The 21,364-nt window shown below is 49.2% G+C and overlaps 1 protein-coding gene across 3 annotated transcripts in view; it reads right to left on the bottom strand.

The window, feature by feature from the left end:
• The window catches only part of LOC144728654 (brother of CDO-like), an 84,776-nt gene that overhangs the window by 20,011 nt on the left and 43,401 nt on the right, over window positions 1-21,364 (bottom strand). For all 3 annotated transcript variants that reach the window (XM_078608230.1, XM_078608228.1, XM_078608231.1), the window contains exons 2-3: window positions 5,190-5,312; window positions 732-1,022 (exon numbers count right to left, since the gene is read on the bottom strand). In XM_078608230.1, the coding sequence (XP_078464356.1) occupies window positions 732-1,022; window positions 5,190-5,256 (358 nt within the window). In that variant the 5' untranslated portion in view covers window positions 5,257-5,312. The remainder of the gene's footprint in view (window positions 1-731; window positions 1,023-5,189; window positions 5,313-21,364) is intronic.

The raw sequence follows: 21,364 nt of genomic DNA, 5'->3' as shown, positions 1-21,364 counted from the left end.
CGCGCCGTCAGCGAACGCCGCCGACGCAGTCATTTCATTTCCGCGACGCCGCTGACGAATATCCTCCGAGCGTATTTCACTACATCCGATGTTTTTTTAGTCGAAACTACAATACATTACACATTCCGATTGCAGGGGCCAATATATTCATGGGACGCCCACCCTTGGCTGTCCACAAAGTAGTACCCGTTTTGTGCACCGTGGAGGAACGATGATAGATCGATAAGCCAACAGGTGAGTAAAAAATGTGCTTGCACCGCTCTAATTACAGCGCAAGCCAACCCAGACATGCTTCCTCCATCAATACACCCTCATCACCCAGCTGTTCGTAACCTCATGTAGCTCCGCTCCAAAATCTACTCCAACCGACTTGACCGCTCATCAATCTCTCCGCACGGCATCTGGCCACGCTATTGCAACTCAACTATGAACTACTTTTATTTGACCAGGAAAGGCCCACTGAGTTTTAGACCTCTATCAGAAACGACCTGGCCACAAATAATAGCTCAACAAAGTGGCGTATCATTTAAACGCACGATGATTCTAAATGTGGAGGAAAAAACTGGAGGACCCAGAGAAAAATCCACGTGACCACCGAGAGAACACACGAACTCCGAATATAGATGTCACATGGCGAGGTAGTTAACATCTCGCCACCGCGGAAGCCCACCACCGCAGCTGCTGCGTGCTGCGTGCCCTACAACCGCGCCGCTGTGTTTGTTTCCACTCACGGGCGAGCGTGACGTTGGCGGGCGCGCTGGTCACAGAGCCGTTGCCGGTCGTCGCCACGCAGCGGTACGCTCCCTCGTGCTCCGGCCGGAGCGCCGCGATGAGCAGCTCGCTCCCTGCGAGCAGCATGCCCCCCTGGCGGGCCGCGTTCTCCCAGGCGCCGTCTCCGCCGCCACCGCGGTACTGCCAGTCGAGTGCAGCGCCTTGAGGGTCCGTCGTGCAACCGAGCCTCACCTCCCCTCCCGGCCGCTGCGTCACGGATTCCGGCTCGGATGTCAGCCGGAGGGAAGGCTCTGTTGTGGCACATGTGCACAGACACATGCACGCGCGCATAAACATGGACTCGTACGAGTACAATGCACTCACTTCAGGGAGGGATACAATGTGCGCGCGGTCTCTCACCTGGGTAACATAAAGGCATTTATATACTTACTGACGGAAACTTGATGCATTGTACGCCGGGTTTCACAGGGCCCCTCCCACTGAATAGAAACCGCTCGGGAAGCGGCAATTGTCGAGATGCGTTAAGGGTTAAAGCGTTTACGAATCAATCAGGGGGCGGCTGGCGGGCCCAGTAAAAAAACGTGTGCAGTTTTTTTATAGACCCGGGCAGCATTAACAGCTCGACTTGCGAGCTGCGGGTGATGTTCGACGCGACGTCCCAACGCACTCTCCAGTAGAGAGACACAGAGAGAGAGCGCGACACGAGCCAGGCCAGAGGAGAGATACTTCCGCTCTGGGAGAATCGGCACCGTCGGAACATTGCTTCACGATCATCGCATTTCCACGGCAGGGTCACGTTGTTTTTATTTTCATATAAATGCCAAATCGTTCGCTTGTTTGCGGCGCGTAAAATAAAGGCCAAGAGTGTGGAAAAATTAGCAGTCAGCAGAGCCGATAAACTTTTATTTGCAGCTGAGCGAGACTTGCTGTGACCCCAACAGCTTTTATTAGCATCCTCTTTGTAAAGGGGGACTCGGAATGCAGATCATTTATCACGGCGGCCAAGGGGCGGGGGGACTGGGGGAGGGGCGGGGGGGTAAAGAGGTGTGGGGGGGGTGTTTCCCCTGCCCACGGCCTCCACGCATTGGCAAGTGTCAAACCCTGACCCCCCTCTTATCCAATGATAAACTCCCGCAGTTCATACAATAAAGCTTTGTCAAACACGCTGACTGACACAGTGACAATAACACAACGGGGCTACGATCACGCAGGGCGGCCACAATGCGCGGCGGAGCCGTGCCCCTCCGCCCGCCCCCCCGTGAATGGGAGCCGATGGCGACGACCGCTCTTGGACCGGCGTTGCGACGACGAAGCGAAGCGCCCGCAGGGGGTTCTGCGTAGCGAGCGGCCATCGCCGCCACTCGGCAGACTCGCGTCGTGCCGCGGTGGCGAGATGTCGACTACCTCGCCCGGTATGCAGGGGGTCGTGGGTTCGATCCCTACTGACGCCTGCTGCTGTATATTTGGAATTTGCGTGTCTCTCTCTCTCTCTCGCCGTGGTCGCGGGGATTTTTCTCCTGGTCCTCCGGTATTTCCCTCCGCATTTCGAATCAACATGCGTTTTGAGTATTTGGCCGCTATAAATGTCCACGTGACAAGCCAATTTGTTGTGCTATCATTACATGCCGCCAGGTCGCTTTCGACAAAGAGCTATCTAGCTCAGCCAGCTTTACCTGGTAGAATAAAAATAGTTTTGTTCGTAGTTTTAAAATACACATCCTAAAAACACGTCCTGCCCAGGTGCCACTTCGGCTCGAGCACTCATTGCACAGCAGCTGGGTAGGGGAGGAGTTCTCATGCAGGTTGGGGCCTCGTCGCAGCCCATCATTTTTCCAGGGCCGATAAAGCGAGAACAACTTTGTGAGAAATCCACGGTGGTAGTGCGCTCATCGCCATAGAAATTGGGATTTCCATTTCTGGGTAAGAGCTCGGAGGAAGACACCAACATTTTGCACGTGTTCACAAATGACAAGCGCGTAAAGTCACGCAGTTATTTTAGAGGTCAAACAAATCCCACCGCTGCATTAAATGTCGGCCAAAAATCTTCATTCAACGTCAGCTAGAAAGTTAGTGACACGGCAATGACGACAACAACAACAAAAACACGCTGACAAGTTGAAAAGATGGAGAACAAATACGGTCAGCATCCGTACTTTCCTTTAAAAAAATAACAACAACAGTCCACAAAACTACTGACCATTTCCAACAAAAATATTGTTCTGTTTTCACACAGCGGTGACCAGGAGGGCTGCCCAAGCGGTTTGCGAAAGCTGCTGCCAGCCAACGCCGGAGCGAGCCATCCTCCCCCCACCCATTTTCAGCCGCGTCTGTTGGGGAAAGCTAATTACAGATAATTGCTGGAATCGATCAGCAGCACCGGGGAAGGTGGGAGAGAACCACTGAATGGGGCTTTTGAGCTCCGTCTCGCTCCACACACAGGCTCATTGTGAGCGCGGGAGCTTGGGTGGGTGGGGGGGGGAGCCCCCACCTCCCCGGCCAGCCCGGCAGCAAACCCCAGCTCGGCCCTCACTCCTGCTTCAACTACCTCAACCGCGCGAAGATGCCACACAGGGAGAGCGACCTGCGAGCGGCGACTGAGTTGAGCGGAAAAGTCCGCCAAGCCGTGGGGAAATGTGCGCGCGTGCGGTTCCGTCGATTTTTCTTGTTCGTTTCAGTGTCAGTGCCAAAAGACCACTGCTGGTGGCTTCCAAAATTCACATTCAGCCGTAGCGACACAAGTCAAGGCAACTCCCCGACCCAAACAAATATTGCCTGCTCACCATATTTGTCTCTCCACGTAAAAAAAAGTTTTTATTTTTTTACACACAACCCATCGCTACACAGTCTCGCTGGGCGTGCATCTTGCCGGCAGCATTGACTCAAGCAATTGCAAAGTCTCGACCAGTTTCAACATTCAGCGAGTCTCTGGCAGAGTGAGGCTTGCTTGGATCAATGCTGGTGAAGGGCCAGATCAAGAGATTGCGGGATGATGTTTCCCTCTGTTGGTGGCCCTGAGCTATTAGTATAAATTCCACATTCCTACGGCGTGGGATATCCCTTTAATGACAGCAGATAACAGGTCACATCTATTTTTGCGGATTTTTTTTTACCTTGTTCATTTAAGATAACATTCAACATCAATGTTTAAGCCTCGTAACATTGGAAAAGTATTCACTCGTCAAATGTAATTGTAAATACCATGACTGAAACGTCGTGCTTGCGCAAAACTTCAGTCGCATGGAATATGAATGTATATGTGTATATACACAGTACTGATAAACACCTACACACACAATGCGCATGTACAAAGACTGACGTTCCATTGTATTTGCTGGCATTGCACTCATGAGATCCGATCCACAATCGTCAATTACGAATCACTCCAGTTTACTTTCACCATATACGCTCTTGAGGGAAAGCAGTGTTGAACGATCCACTGCTGAGGATGTGCCAACACACATGGGGCTGTGTCGAGGAGCGGCACAAGACGCCAAGCTACCCGAGTCTCCCTGGAGCCAATGTTTGAGTCGCTGCACCGGCTACCGATTCTAGGCAAATGAAGCCTCAGGCCTGGTACAATTCGGGAACTTGACGTTTCGATCTTCAACCTTTGCCCCCTACAAATCACGCTGCTAAGAGCATGGAGACAGCCACGTGTACATTTTACACCAAATACAAGAAATAGTTTTCAGCACTGTGCACCATCAATATAAAAATGCACGCTTCATTGTCCCCTGTGTGCGCACAGATATAAAAACTCACCTGCTGTTTGAACATCATCCAGCACCCCCTAATTGCTAATTCCACCGCGATTCCACCAAGATAAGTCACTGAACAGCTGCTGTTGTGTGCGCGGGCGGGCGGGGGGGTGGATGGATGTGTGGGGGAGCACGGCATCGGTGCAAAGTGAGTTGGCTGAATTCTAAACGGGTGTTTTTTTTAAGCAAAGGAGACCGTCCGCGTCTCGACTCGTGACGTTACGATCGGACCAAACGTGCGAAGAAATGACAAAAGCAGAGCACTACTCAAACTCTAAAAAAGACTGTAGTTTTAAGATTCGCGGAGATGTCTAGAAGTTAATTAATTTATCTATGAATGTCTATTAAACAAGATATATATGTGTGTATTGATAAAAAAAGAAAACCGCTCGGTGGCACAGCGGTAGATCGAGCAGCTCGCAATTGGAAGGTTGCGAGTTCAAATGCTGGTTTGGGGGTTGACTTAGTCCATCACTCCTCAGGGTGGATAAAACGATAACTATTTTGTGGGGATGCTGACAGTGGTTATCCTTTGGCAGTGGGGGCCGCCATAGGAATCAAAAGTTTCCACCACCGGCTCAGGAAAATAGCAGTTGAGCGCTCTCTTTTATATATATATAAAAAGTTAACTTTGGCATGTGCCGTACGAGCTCTCAGGGGACCCACAGTTGCTGCCGCCGGGTGTAGCGATGTCACTACCTGTGGCGCGTGCGATGCAGAGAGTGGCAGCAGCCAGAAGGCACGGCACGATGACATGGCAGGCCATGGGGACCCGGGGCTCACGCGCGGCACGCGGCCACTCAGGGCTCCGGGGGCATAGATCTGCACAGACAACAAGAACGACGACAACAATGTCACAACAGTCAGCATCACAAACATCAGCGTCACAACCATCAGCGTCCGCATGTGACACGCCAGCCATCGCAACCATCACGGCATACACACGCAGACGCCAACAAGCTTATCAATGGGCACAAGCTATAACACAGTGACATGTTGAGCAAAAGCGGCGTATCAGTTCGTGAGGAATAAATGCAACATTTAAAAAAAATTATAAATCGATCGTTTTATTGACGGCGAATTGTAAAAGGGGAGGGCGTTGGGGGTTGAATGAACGAATTACTTATTTACCCAGGAAGGCCACGTGGAGTCCAAAAACTATTTTTCAAGAGGGTCCCTGCATCGGGATGTGTGGCCAACGCCCATGCCATTAGCACGGTTGGTTACGTACGGTGCGAAAGAAGTTCCACATACATACAATTGTATGTTTTCAGCTATGGGAGGAAACCCACGCGAAACGCAGAAAAAGGTGGCCGGTGTCAGGAATTCGAACCCAGGGCCCTCCTTGCTGCGAGACGCAACTGTTACCACTGCGCCACCCAGAAATTGTCGCACCTCGGGGAACACCCACACCCGATGCTGAACGCATTAACGGCGAGGAGATAACCCGAGCTTTTGCGACACGCTCGGCGGCAGCAGCAGCTGTCCAATCAACATTAGTCACCGCGGACCGATGACGTCAATTACGAGTACAACTGTGGCAATGAAATTCCAGCACCATCGGTCTTGATCACCCCCCCACACCCCCCGTTTTCAGAACAGAGCAGTAGTGGCGGTCGTGTCCGCTCTGTTTGTTTAAACTTACACCACTCTACCCAAATTCTTACGTATATATAAAAACACACACATTGGCTCAATTCGCGAAATGTCTTGACTTCGCCTATTTGCAGCCTCTAAGAGTACGCGGTTTGTTGCTGGCCGCTGGCCATTTCGTGGGTCTGTGACCAGCTAACTGCGATTGACCAAAACAAAACACCCGAACCCTCCATCCCTCCCTCCCCTGTGTGCGCGAGAGAGCGATTACGGACCAGCCACCCCGCAGCGCGGGAGCGGATGGGCTGGGTGGTTGGAGTGAGAGACGCGGAACGCGCGCGCGTGTGTGTAGAGTGAGTAGCGCGCAACGCTTCGCAAGCACGGGGCAGCCTTCAACGCGGCCCGGGTTGTCGGGGGCGCAGTGGGACACGGTTAATCTTTAAACCGGTACACAAAGTCTGCTTCGAGTCCAGAGGCAGAGCCAAGAACGCAGCGATCGGAATGACGACAATGTTGGCGTGAAACTCTCTTCTGGGAATTGCCGTAAGAATTAGGAACAACACGAGTATTAAGACTTACGCGAATATGTTTTGTTTGTTTTACTAACGTGTATCATCTGTACATTATTAATCCAGGTGAGAGGCTATTGACGTAATTATTTCCTTTTCAAGGAACGTGTGAAACCCAAGAACCTATCGTTACGTAAGACCTGCTCGTTCGTTTTTCCACCTTCTATTCATAGCCGATTTTATAATAAAATGTTGCGCAAGGCCTCAACCGGGTCTCAAGACTGTTCCTCAGGAGAGCCTTGCTTGCGATGTTCGATCAATTCCTCGCCAATTATTTCGTCTGCAAAATGAATCTGGCCAACCCTGATAAAAAAACAAGTGGATAACACGAAGCAAATGAGTGCACGCCAGATAAACTATTTGTAGAGATTGGTCAGAAAACTTGGGATTTTGGATGATGACACTGGTATATGATAGTCATTAAAACTATAAATAAACACCCGTAGCAGCCTTGGGCAGGTCAATTCACTGGAATGTAGTATTTTCAAGAATAATAAATGAGTTACAGCTAAGGAATGGAATGCATCCAAGGGGATGTCCAACGAGGAGATGGAACGACAAAACCAGTTTGTGTGCATGTGCGAGGTGGACTATCACATCAGAGGGTCATGAGAGTTGGCGGTGGCTTTCGAAGGCCTTCATCCAGCAGAGGGTTGAGCATGGCTGATCATGATGATGATACACAAGTCTACCCTCGTGATTGCAAGAACAGGGTTCACTTCCGTGGCAATGCATTAATGTCCTGGTGAAGCTGCAGTGATATTCGGCTGTGGCAATCGGGGTGTTTGACTCCGAGCGGGCAAACACAGTGCCAGGGTCACTGGCCACTGACAATATAGCAGCCAACTTTGAGAAAAAACAAAACAAAGTAGCAAATTACGAAAGTAAAATAAATCTAAACAAAATGACTCCTGCATGTGTTTTCCACCCACGCATTAAAAGTGCAATAAACGATGTTGACATATGCATTTGTAAACATTACAAAGGTCGAAATGTCTTTATAAATCCGTATCAACAATATCGCAACCTTTAATCAACAACATTGCCTTTTGCGTGGAGGTGTTTATATTTAACCAGCTTGCATGTGCTCGGAGGACATAAACGTCTGGGTTTCAACAAGGGCAACGTGTTTTCTTCTCGCTATGTCTGGTTACAAGATGTCACTGTGCCGTCACTTTAAATGACACCTTCTTGCAGACGTGAACCTGCGCACGTACAATAGTGCTTCCACACGCCTGCATGCAAACGCGCATGCTTGTGTGTTCGAACACGCACCCACAGCAGGCATTAACAAGGAGAGAGATCCCGTGTCTCGCACAATCGGCTTTAGGGGCAAAGTGCCGTTTGTGAGTGCCTGTTACGGTGAGCATGGTACAACACTGATATAGATATGGGAGATGACTACGAACACCTGACCCACCGTTGACGTCCCAGACCCGAAGTGAACGCAGCACCACACAAAGCCACACAACGGAGATGCAGATGCCAATTTTACCACGGACCTATCTGTATCCTTCCGAACTAGCTGGGCAACTGACTATAGACGGGATTTTCCGTGTAACGAATAACAATTGAATCGAGTTGGAACCGAGATGGGCAGGAATCGTGGCTTATTTCACCCTCCAGTATGCCACCGCTTCCCATACGATCTCGGCACATGTACAAGTGCACATACTTCACACACACAAACTAAATCAGACAATTGCAAACACCTCCTGTAAATAGCCTTATCAGGCTGTTCGGGAAAATTCCATTAGTGAGCACCTACGATGGGGCGGTGGGCATCACCACGCCTGGCCGCCTTTGTCTCTCCAGCATCGATGTTTACACAACGCACCAGGTTCACATTCAAGGCTCATTCATCCGAGGGGACACCCAGGGCCGGTTCAGATATCCATCACCGGTTGCTCACCATGAGCCCTGATCGAATTCAGGTCACCGGTGTTCGTGGTGCAGCACGCTAACCACTATTCCACCGCTCCCCACACACACAAAAGACAAAGATCCCCCATATAGCCTCACCAGACTGTAGGGGCAAGTGCTGTTAGCGAGCACCTATGAAGGCCGCAACGGTACACGAGGGGGTGGGTGGCCAGCACCGCGCCAGACCGCCTTTGTCTCCCCAGTGGTGATGTTTACTACACACCGCATCAGGTACTCATTTGAGGCTGAGTCGACCTAGGGGAGGCCCAGGACCGGTTCAGATAATCATCACCGGTGTTGGCCGCGAGCGGGAATCGAACCCGGGTCGCCAGGTTCATAGCGCAGCGCGCTAACCACTACACGACCACTCCCCACTGACCCACACACACTCAAACACACACACTTAGTTACGTACATGTGCATAGAGGCACACACGCGGACACGCGCGCGCGGACGCACGTGGGTATCCCCACTGACCTGCAGCGAACGCCGTTTGCTTAAGCACTTCCCGGCCAGCCACGCACGGACGCGGGGCTTCCCCTCTGGGGCCCGGCTCACACAAAACAAGCGGCAGCCCGCCAGCTCGCCCCCGCCCGGCAGCCCGTCCGTTCGTCCGTCCGCTCGCCGCACATGCAGCGCCGGCATCCAGAGCTTGCGAGCGGCAGCCGTGACACCGACGCGGGGCTCGAAGTCGGCCCCACGCGATTCTGTCGGCGCGGATTGTGGAGCTGCTCGGCCGTTTCCCGCGCACGGAAAAGTAAATCCCGGTGGAGCGGTAATGCGCGACGCGTTCAACCTTGCGCGCTTTACGCTACGAGGGCACAAACTTGACGAGCTGAAACCCCTCAATCGAAAAGTCCACCACAAACGCACGGCTAAGGCGGCGGTCCCCACGTGTCCAGCACATGCACACCCGGCCATCGCTTGTCTCCTCGGTGGTGACACTGACAGTCTGACACATCCCACAGCAGGTATGCACTCGCTTTATGCTGGGTGGACCTAGAGGAAGCCCAAGACATGGCTGATAACGGCTGGCACCTGTGTTGTGTGTGACCATGGATGTAACCTAAATCGCTAGGTTAAAGCGCAGTGCACTAACCACTAAACGGTCAGGTTTGTGTTTAAACATGCAGACGCAGCAGTGCCACTTTAATTGTTGCACAATTCTACAACAGCCCTTTAGCAAATACACTCAACACACAATTTATAACACGAACCACTTCAAATGGCTCTAATCACACCCAAAACAAACAGAGGGCCGAAGTGAGGATAAGCATTCTTATCGCCCATTAGTAGCTTACAGCCTTCTATCACAGCCTGGGCATGGTGCTCCTGTGTGCTCAGCAAGTAATGCTGCTCGTCACAGAGGCATCGCTAACCCTAACCGTAAAGCATTGCGGCTAACCTTCTGAACGCGACGTACGTGCGTATGTATGCTGAACCTATTTCACGCCGTACGTAGCCAACCCTGCTAAATCGAAGGATGCGGGGGAAGGACATCAAACTAATTCCACCAATGCAATAACATTGGTGGAATTGCCTTCGCCCAACTGACGGTATTCGGCAATGTCAATCTATATAGACACAAGGACAAAGTTCTCCCTGTATAGCGACGTGAATCGCTGGGCCAAGAGGCGTTGGTAAAGCAACTTGATTTTGTTACAACCCGGGCCAGAGAGGGGGCGGGGTGGTGTGGCCAGCAGTACACGTAGCTGCCTTTGTCTTACCGCGCCGCCAGTTAAGATTAGTTCTCTGGAGATGACATGCTGATGATGAGTAGACCGAATGGCAGGGACGGACGTCTGGCACAACGTGGAAGAGTAGATCTCATCTCGTACGGCTGCCGATATAGATTGCAGATCAACAACTACAATGTCACATTCTTTGGGTCTTTCGGTAAAGGTTACATTTTTTTTTACAAAAAACTACAATGTTTCGATCACAACACAAGCGGTGTTTGTGTTGCGAATTGAAATTTTCTTTCAACCTATCTACGTGACTTTACCGAAAGACCCAAAAGAATCTGAATTCCTGCAGTCACGAACGCTTTAAGTCAAGATGCATTTTCACATTGAGGTGGGCAAGCCAGATAACCGCTTCAGGAGTGGCGCATCGCCGTGACGCGTCCTTCGTATTTGTCGACCCGGCATTGCGTCGGTACACGTTGTACGGTCTTCTTGGTTCTTTCGGTAAAGTGACGTAGAAGGGAAGTAATAAAATAATAAAAATAAAACATAATACAATTATTCTCACGACGTTTCGGCCTCAGGTGAAAACCAGGTCCGTCGAGGCGACAGACTCTGTCGCCTCGACGGACCTGGTTTTCACCTGAGGACGGCTGCTTGCGTTGTGGCCGAAACGTCGTGAGAATAATTTTATCATGTTTAATTTTTATTATTTTATTACTTCCCTTCTACGTGACTTTACCGAAATAACCAAGAAGATGAATCCCTGCAGTCACGAAAGCTTTAAATCAAAGTTGTACGGACTGTTTTGGATGACCACGGTCGCACACTGGAGAGTTTTTACTTTTCCATTTGTGCATCAGAAGAGAAGATTAAAAACACGCGATAGCGGGACTTGAGCTCGCTTGAGCCGTAGGCTCTTCTGCCAGCAGTGGTGTTAGTGAGCAATTGCAGGGCTGCACCCAAGAGCCTCGGCCTAAATTTAAACGCCAATTTCCACCGGTGAAGTGAGAATCTATAGCGCTGAAAAAAAAGCCTCCCCAGACCACATTGGTTCACCGTGCTGGCCAGTGTGGGTTCATTAAACGGGAGGTCAGGGACGATTCAGATATCACCACCGATGTTAGCCATGGCTAGGAATTATAATCCAGGTTACCCAAGGACATATTGCAGTGGTAACCACCATGCCACCACTCGGCTCTGGTGTTATGTTAAAGTCCCACCTTTTAAGACTGCAATGTACCTATTGTGACAGTGCATTGGTGTTAAAGTATAATAAAAAATTGTGCCACTGTCTTATACAAAGCTGCCATTCATCAAAACTCCCTTAAACCACAACACTCCAATTATTGGCATTCGACTGTGTTACGTACCATGTGTTATGTAACACAGCTCGCCAGTAACACATAATCTTGGCTTTGTATCTCAGCAGTGCTTCCTGGAAGGTTGTTTTTTAAATAACTCAATAATTGCACTCTTAAGGGTGCCTGCTGGCCAACTCTTGTAAGTTTAATACCAATATAAACAAAGCCTATAAACGGGCAGTTTCCCCACTCGTTGAGTCACAGAATAATGCGTAGTGACATTTTAGGCAGATGTTTTCTGGAGCAAAACAAGCAAATAGGATTTTTGTTTAAATTATTGTGTTTGCTGAGAAATCACCAATTTAGCTTATGTAACATCAAGAACACGCGTCGTGTTGCTCAAACGAACACCGGAAACAACACTTGTCTCTGTCGATGGTCCTGAGCGAGGTGGTAATTCTACGTTCACATGACAGGGACCGGTCTTTCCCATATCACAGTCACCGATGACTTTGCGGAAAGTGGGGACCACCGTGCAATAGAAGCCAAGTTTCGCCGGAACCGCAGCCCTAGCAGATACAGGATCACCTATTTGCTGACCCATACGCTCGTCCCAACCTAATATGAACCAAGAGCAACACCGCAACCCTTCCCAATTGGTAATTAATCGATGCCCACTTGAATGAACTTGCCTCGGTGACAACCCTGTGAAAGTGAGATCAACGATGCATCACTGACCCGCGTCGCGCTCTCTGCATTATTTTCTCCCAACGGCGGGCAAGGCAGAGCCATGCGGGCGGCTCTCAGGGGCACGAGAGCCCTCTTCCCGCATGACGTGACCCGTGCAGCCCCCCCCCCCTGCCGGCAGCCATAGGTGAGGGCCCTCGCCCCTCGCCGGTGCACCCATGCGGCGCCCTCCCTCCCTCCCTCGCCTCCCAACCTCAGCAGCGCCCCCTCCCTCCTCCCACTCGGCACCACCACCGCGGCGGAGGCGGCGTGTCACCCGGCCTCATTCCAGCGGCCCAGGTCGGTGATCCGAGATGAGACACATGCCCTGCATTCCGGCCGTCATGACCAAACCCACAACCCCCCCTCTCCCCGGCCTGGTCTGCCGTCCCATTCCCCACCCCACTACCCCCCAGGACCAAACCCTCGTGCTCAGCACCCTTAGCCACATCTGACCCACGATACCTCGCTGATCTCAAGGAGCATCAGCCATCACGTGGACTCTGGTCATCCTCGCAGTGGCGGCTTTTTGCTAACCATCGAACAAAGACGGTCACCGTATCACGCGCTTTTAGATGTGCCGTCTGGAATGCTCTTCTTTTTGATATTAGGACGTCACTGGAGCTGTACACTTTTCAATCTAGATTGAAGATTCATTTCTTTAGAACTGCTTTTTGTGTTTAGTTTGTTATCCTTCCCCCACAACCTCCGATTAGTACGGTTGGCTACGTGCGGTGCAAGAGAAGTGCAACATGCATACATACGTACACGGTTAATAGATTGTTCTCACAGTCAATTCCTTCACAGCACTCTCATCGCACTATGTGTACAGCCAAAAAATCACCCATGAGTTTCGTAAAACAGAGCTCATTACATAAACCGTGTATAGCCGAGACACGTGTTCGATAACACCGCGTTGGGCATGGTTTTCCTGTACATTACACCTTGAAAAATTAGGTTGCGTGTTACCAAATGCCACTCGTGTTCAACACACACATACATGCACCCCCTCTCAAACTGCCAGGGCTTGGAGCCATCGGTGCACGTCGAGTCGATCTGCTGCACACGCCCGCGTGCTCCGAGCCCCCCTAAATCCCGGCGCGGCACCTCTCTTGACACACCTCTCCAATAAGCCCGTGCGATTAGGAGGCTTCAATGTGCTACACGCAACAGGACAAAGTATTCTCACTTTTTGGAGCAGCTATGTTGCAGGGGTGGGTGGAACATGTAGCAAGTGTCTGTCGAGGATGCGTTCACCGTGGGCTACTGCGCCCGACCGAGCGTGCAAATCACAACGCAACACGACGGTTGCGAGTTGAAGCCCCGGTCAAAGGGTTGACACAGCCTCTTGTAATGATCGATGTGGTGCAGTGGATAAAATCAGTATTTGAACATATTAACACATCCTGTTTTATTGCCAGAAAGGGTAAACCCTATTCTGAGTTTTCATACTTTGATACTGGCACAAAAGGTACCATGATAGAATCAGTACCGCTCTGCCTTGCATTTCAATGCCTCTTGGGAATGAGAATTTGGGATTTCCACCACTTGCTCAGGGTGGCCAATATAAATGAGCAGCACCCCATACTCCATGATACCTGTAGCACCCAACGTGGGTTTTACAGGATTCATCTACATACGTTAGGATTTCAACAGGGACACTGAAAAGTTGTGACTAACAAGACGTGTATGCTACATTGTCAATATACGGTAATACTGGAAGAAGCTAAACTAATGATTACAGACATTACGTGGAATTTTGTTACATTTTCTGGCCTAACTGACTCTACTGTAATAAATATGAGAACACATAAATATAACTCAATTACATTTTCCGATTCACTCACATGTAAACACTATTAGTGAATCACAATGGTTTCTTTCACACTTTGTTAGATATCACTTAAATTAAATATGAAAGTATCTGTGATCGCAAGATGACTCAAAATAAAAAAAATAGTATAGAGTAATGTGATTGATCATTACAGTACAAACCCTATTTACATCACATACAGGAATCCTCTTATCTGTAACCACATTGCCCACAACGCAAATTATCCCTTGGACCAAAATAGTCCATGGAAGATCATTTAATCCGTCACCCCATTCTGTTATCCGTGATTATGTCCCCTTTTTTTACGTGTCATACGTTCAAAAAATTTGATCGCTATCATCCGCAAATGTTCACGGATAAAAAGAGTTCATCCTATAATCTGAGCTTTTCCGGAACTTTTGGTTGTGGACAGGTAGAATAATAAAAAAACACGTATAATAGTATCCGCTAAATCTGTTTCCATATTGGCACGGATGACATGTGTTCTCTTGCATGTGCATGCGAGTCTGCGTGTAACAAAATATGGACTTACCAACTCTCCCATACCGTGTAATGCCGGTAATACGAATGTTAAATTCGTAATCTCATAATGCTACACAAATCTAATTCCTTAACATTCCCAGATATGACGAAACAATATTAACTGGAAATAAATCTAACACAAATACTGTACCTGCCAAGTTTAATTTCTGAGAATGCTTTAAAGGGACTAGTGCATTACCAAAAGGCTCAAGTTTGTTCTGGCTCTCACAGTGCTGTTGCAATCCAACAGGAGCAGTCTCTGAAGACATCTGAGCACAGCAGTAGTCCTACTGTTTACACGGAGTTAGCCACAAGTCAAATTCAAGAACCTTTCCTCCGACAACGCATCCCATCGTAGGAACGCTCAGCAACAAAAAAAAAGTTTTTTTGCTCGGGCTAATGCCAAAGGGGTTAAACCCAATAATTTTTACGTGACCCGTATAAATTAAAGTAACGTGAATAATTGTAATCATCGCAGTACATACAAGCCGTGCATTCCACGACCGCATACGGAATAACGGTGACGGCGTAATTATGATAGTTCACTGTTGTTCCCAGAAATTGGCGCAGCGTTCATCTCCATGAGCAAGCCAGAGCTTCTGGTAGCCCTCCCAGATGACTCTGATGGGGACCAGTCGTTCCAATAAAACAATCACCGTTTGGCCTTCGACAGAGTAGTACTCATTTTAATATCCCCGGAAGAATGACTAACCGAGTAAACTCCCCAATCAGAATCACTCCACAACGTTACATCCTTGAACCGATGCAGCACCAGGTGCTCTCTTCGAACAAGGCAATGCATCATTCATAATAAAATTGGTAAATCGCTCGAACAAACTGCTACATTCATAAGCACGCCACTGCACGGAACAGAACATGTTTTTCATTGTATAAAAGGGCCATTGCCTGCACAGCTGCCTATTACTATGTACATACATTTCCTTTTAGGGAAGTGTGATTGTAGAATGCGTTGAGTCTTTGCAGATAATTGAGAGAGGCGATAGAAGGTGCTGTCACCAACTCGTGTTGATGGCTCACGGTTTCAGCAGTGTTCACTGTGAACACATTCAAATATTCACATGCTTCTCAAAGACAAAGATTCCCCGCAGAGCGTTAACAGACTGTTGGGGCGAGTGCCGTCAGCGAGCACCTATGAAGTGCCCACATGGTGCAAAAGAGGGTAGGTGACCAGCATTACGCCCGACCGCTTTTGTCTCCCCCAGTGGCGATGTTTACACACCGTGCACCAGGCACTCATTTAAGACTGAGTCGACCTAGGGGAGGCCCCAGAACCGATTCAGATAATCGTCACTGGTGTTCGCCGTGAGCGGGAATTGAACTCGGCTCGCCAGGTTCGTATCACCACGCCACCGCTCCCCGCAGATTCAGCACACAAATTCAACACACACACACACAATTCATTTCTGGTCTCCCTTGAGCCCCACGTTGTCTATTTTTACACTGCGAGTAGCACTCCCGCTCGCTCGCCTCTCTCCCTCGCGCGGAACAGCGCTCTCAACACAACATGTGCGCTGAATAAACTCGCATTTAATTTATTGGCATGGGGCGGGTTTGGTCCGCGCGGTATTCACCGGCCCTCAGGCGAGCCCTGAACCGGTCTCAATGCTGGCATTTGAGGGGGGGGGGGTGCGTAGGGGAGAGGCGCTCGCATACGAACCGAGACAGCAAACAGGTGCTGCTGCTGCTGGGGCCGCCTTTCACTGACCGTGCTGCTTGCAGCCCGGCATGGTGGTGCAGCATTGAATCCGCTGCCGAACATTAGGAAGCAAGCTGGGCTGTGCTGTTTTTGCATCTGGAGGCGTGTGGCTACTCTGTCATTTTATTTTTTACACAATTGCCAAGGACAGGCCCAAAACGTCAAACGGTCAGCAACAAACAGCACCATCAGAACTGTAATATTTTAGGCAAGAGTTCACATGTTTCTCAAACTGCTCAAGAGCTTCGTAAAACAGACGAGAGGAGGGATTATTTAAAGCAAACATAATTTTCTAGTTTAAGTTTAAGTCCATCTGCCTATTGACTTTCCAGACGAACATGATCAAGCAGCATTCACTTGAGCAAGCACCTCTGGAGTGGTTTCGACATTTTGGGAATCATCAGCAGTCAGGGTTGTAAAGAAATGCTGCTGGATTATTGGACGTTATTGGCAATAGTACTCCATAAAAAAGGATGGGGGCTCCATGCAACTCAAAAAGCAATCCCATACACAAACTTATTTTGCATTGCAAAGGAAAATAAAGGGTAAAAGCAAATATCAGCAGAACTTTAAATTGCGTCTGTACATACAGTATCGTAATTTTGTAAAGTGTGTTTGGATTATTTAGGTTTCCGAGTTAAATTGATAGTTTAATCTGCAAAAACTAACTATTTTTATTTTACCAGGTAAAGCCCATTGATCAGATACGACCTGGCCACAAATGATAGCTCAACGGAAGTGACATTTCTAGCAGCCAAATACACGCATGTTGATTTTAACTGTGGAGGGAAAAACTGGAGAACCCGGAGAAAAATCCACGCGACCACAGGGAGAGAGAGAAAGACATGCCAACTCGGGATCGAAGCCACGGCCTCCTGTATACAAGGCGAGGTAGTTAACATCTGGCCACCGTGACGGGATTTGTTCAACTCCAGTCCTTGTGGCTCTCAACACTCCGCCTTTTCACGTTCACCAAGCTTCAATATTCAAATAGAAATCAGGCCATTCCATGCCCCACGGGCCCAATGATTGTCAACAAGCCTCGCGTAGAGAGCGACGGTTCAAATAAAGATTGAGGTGTCGTGCATGCACGCGGCCATCAGGCCTGTGAGGGGTGTAAACACCTACTTGATACTTGAACACAGAAGACTTGTGAATGTGAAGAGGCATTGTGAGGGCAGAAGTTTGGGAAACTCTGACCAAAGAAACTAATAATGGCAGCGAGAACGCAGGAACATCTTCTATCACTCTCCTCTGTAACTTTTTTAAACTGTGTTTTTCTGTTAAAAGTGGTTCAGAATTCATTGAGCTGTCCTTGGTACAGTTTTTTTTTCCACGTCAGAAAGCCATGTCTTTGTAAACCAAGCCGTAACGTACATTATCGTTGCATGCCTGTTATCATTGGGTCAAATTCCTCGCATTCGTGAACGCACAATGATATTCTGGTGATTGTATGAATTACTCGCGATCGAATTTATGGGCAACTCCCCGCTGTGTACGAATCCCGCTGAGGTCATGTGTTACGCATTTCACCCCATACTCTCCACAGCTGCGCCACAAGTGAAGAAACGCACTTCTGGGCGCTGGGCGCAAGACGCAGTAAAAACTCATGCGCGGATTAATGTTACCGAGGCCTTTTTTTTTCGCCACGCGTAATCGCTGCACAGATGGGTCATTTGACTCTCGCGCAACACGATGGGCTGGTGGGTGCTCGCGCAGGCGGAAGGAGCATCAACACCGCGTCCTTGGGCCGTGCGCGAGAGCACGCACGGCACGGCCAAATTAGCGGCGGCGGGACGCACGTGGCACCTGCAGCTACTTCCGGACGTTCGCACGCTCGCACGGCGATAATTTACACTCGCGTCGAAAGATTCCACGTTCCAGAGACAGACGCACGGCGGCTCGACCCGGCGTGGCAAAGGCGACGTGGTGAATCGCGCTAAGACATGCGCTCGTTCCTGGGCTCCGAGATGGCGCTGCATGAGGGTAGTACGGCAAGTAGGTTATTGACAATGATGTTGTCTACACAGGTTATTTTTTTTGTCTGGACACTCTGCATGCAGCCACGTACGTGATAGCACTGGCAAGCGGTCACCGATTTCTATCCACAAAATACATCTCTTGGTGTCTCCCTCCTAGTAACTGCAAAGATCGTCATCCGTCTACTTCTACAAGTCCACTGCGCTGGGACCTGCTCCGCCCACCCCACCTCCCCCAAAGTTTAAAAACTCCTCGACCAAGCTGCCTGTGGGTAACAATTAGGGCCGAGATGACGAAACGGTGACGAGAGAACGGGGTCACGAGATGATTTAGAGGAAGCGCCACCCCTTTGCCGGTGCACGCACAGCTGCACTTGCAAAAGCGTTCGCACGCGCGAGCGAGCGAGGGGGCATTGTGGCGTCACGTCAATCCCATCAGCGTGGGGTCACAACCCCGTGAGCCCGGTGCGAGAACGTACCGCCAGGCACACGTGCAAGTGGGGCCCCGTCACGCGGTGTTTGTAAAGTGTGCACACTCGCGCTGATTCCTCTCCAAACAAACTATGCCGCTCGTTCTCAACCGCTGTGTTACACTCTGTGCTCCCAAGTTGACTCTGCACGAAGTGTGTGTTTTTTTTAAATAGACATAAAACGCCCGAGCGAGCTTCTGTCGGAAGCTCAGAGCCAGTGCTGCAAATTCCACATCCATGTGACAGTAACCGGTCTCTTGCAATGGATTTCCACTGTAGACTGCTCTGAAAGTGATAATAAGTAGATGCTGGTAGCTCCACTGGGATGATCGGTTTCAAGTTGACCACCCAAAAGGGAATTGAACTTGCAACATATTACAAAAAAAAGTTTAACTATAGCGCCGCATGGCCGCGGGCAATATGTAATTATTTATTGAACAGGAAAGGCTTGGGTATTTGTTTTTCCTCTTACAAAGTCTTGTCAGAGTCCTTACTAAGTTTGTGTTTTCACGCGTGCAAAAATAAATGTGCCCACAGAATAGACCAAACACGAGTGGATAACACTCAAACATCCACCTGGGATAGGCCAGCAAACTTCTTTCTGAACTGCAGTAAACCTAGATTATGGATGGACTTTACTAACCCATTGGTCTCCCTGTAATCCTGCAGCAAGTGTCTCTGACACACTGCGAACCACCAACCCCACCTCAAAAGTCTTGGATCCCAGGCACGCATCACCATGAATGACACCGCATTCAGTTCAGTTGCTCACATCCTATCCCACCCAGCTGTTTCATGCTCTTCTTTTTAACGTACCCAACTGCCCAATAAACAGCATTATGCAATACTCTGCGTGGATGCTTGAAGAGCTGTTGGAGAGCCTGTAACATGCTCCATGTGCAGAACATAAAAAAACACGAGCAAAACTTTGAGCAATGTTCATGTTCAGGAGGAGGAGAACGTTTTATACTGTATATATATCACACCTACCCTTATGCACGACTGTAACACTTTCTGGATGGGGTGACCTACAAATGAACTCCAATAACCTTGCTGATCTCGTCAGGGAACATCAACCATCAGATGCACTTCTGCGGCCGTCTGTAACGCTCCGCCTTCCGATATTAGGAAGCCACTGGAGCTATGCACTTTTAAATCATCTAGATTGAAAGCTAATTTCTTGAGAATTGCTTTTAACGTTTAGTTTGTTGCGCTTCCCCCGCACTTCCGATCAGCACGGTTGTCTACGTACGGTGCGAAAGAAGTTCAACATACACACACACATACGAATCGGTGGCACAGTGGTTGCCACAGTGCGATACGGAGCTGGCATCCTGAGATGGATTCCCAGCCGCGGCTAAAACATCAGTGATATCTGAACCAGCCCTTGAACTCACCCCTAGTCTCAGCAACCCAAACTGACCAAACATGGTCAAGTATGGTTAAACCACCTACAACCAACAGTATGGGTGGGGAGGAATTCGTCCCAGCAATGGAATGACAAAAGGCTTTAAGTTATTTTATAACGTGACTGTATTGTGCTTACTGTGCATGCAGTTGTGCAACAGCAACGTAATCGCAATGTACAGTGCGATGTTGTGGCACGTCTGTGTTGAATTATATCAAGTCAAGGCCCCAACATATCTCCCGGTTCATATGAACAATGGCGTGGCACTCATCTCGAATGGCAGCCCCTGAGCCAGCAATGGAAATTCCACATTTCAATGCCAGGCGCCATCCTCTTCGCAAGACAACCACTGACGACTCCCCACGGTCGTGGTGGCACACCAACCACACAGTGCCACATGGCAAGGATGTTGAATAAAGGGGCCGTTTATGTAACATCGATGCCTGTTAATGTTGACCTAACTGGAGTTCTATCTCAAGTTTCCCTTCATATTTCCCGAGGCTTTATAAAGTAACAACTGTATATATATAAATGTACAAACATAACAATGAGCCACTGCTATCTTGTGCTTAGATTATATGGGCCAGGTGGGTCAGCGGTAGAGCAAGCGGCTCGCAATCGGAAGTTTGTGAGTTTAAGGTTGGGTCGGGGTTGACTCAGCCCACCATCCCTCTGGGGTTGATAAAAAAATTACCACTTTGTGGGGATGTCAACCGTGGTTTTCTTATGAAGAGGCTCGACCTCCATCCCCTGCCATAGCAATGAGGAATTTCCACCACTGGCTCTGAGCACCAATGCCTCAATCAATTCTCCTTTGAGCAACAGCAGCAGCAGCGGATGGCTTTGAGAGTGCTACTCACCCCAAATACCGCATGTATGGTGACATTCAACTTGCATCATCATATTTTACTCATCGAGTCCTTTGACACGAAAGGATATGGGTTTGATTCGCGAATATGAGAGGAAACCTTAGTATCCGGAGAAAGCTCACACACACACAAGAGGGTGGAATTAAAAAAACATATTTCGTATACAATGTTCAATGATTAACACTGTGCATGCTACAAGATCACGATCCCCCGTGTAGCCTTAATGGACTTTTAGGGCAAGTGTTGTTAGTGAGGATTTATGAAGGCCGGCACGG

This window comes from Lampetra planeri, chromosome 29 (assembly GCF_965212315.1).
Source record: "Lampetra planeri chromosome 29, kcLamPlan1.2.h2, whole genome shotgun sequence".
Lineage (NCBI taxonomy): Eukaryota > Metazoa > Chordata > Hyperoartia > Petromyzontiformes > Petromyzontidae > Lampetra > Lampetra planeri.
The sequence above is the reverse complement of the archived record's forward strand: the minus strand, read 5'-3'. Positions and strand labels throughout refer to the sequence as shown.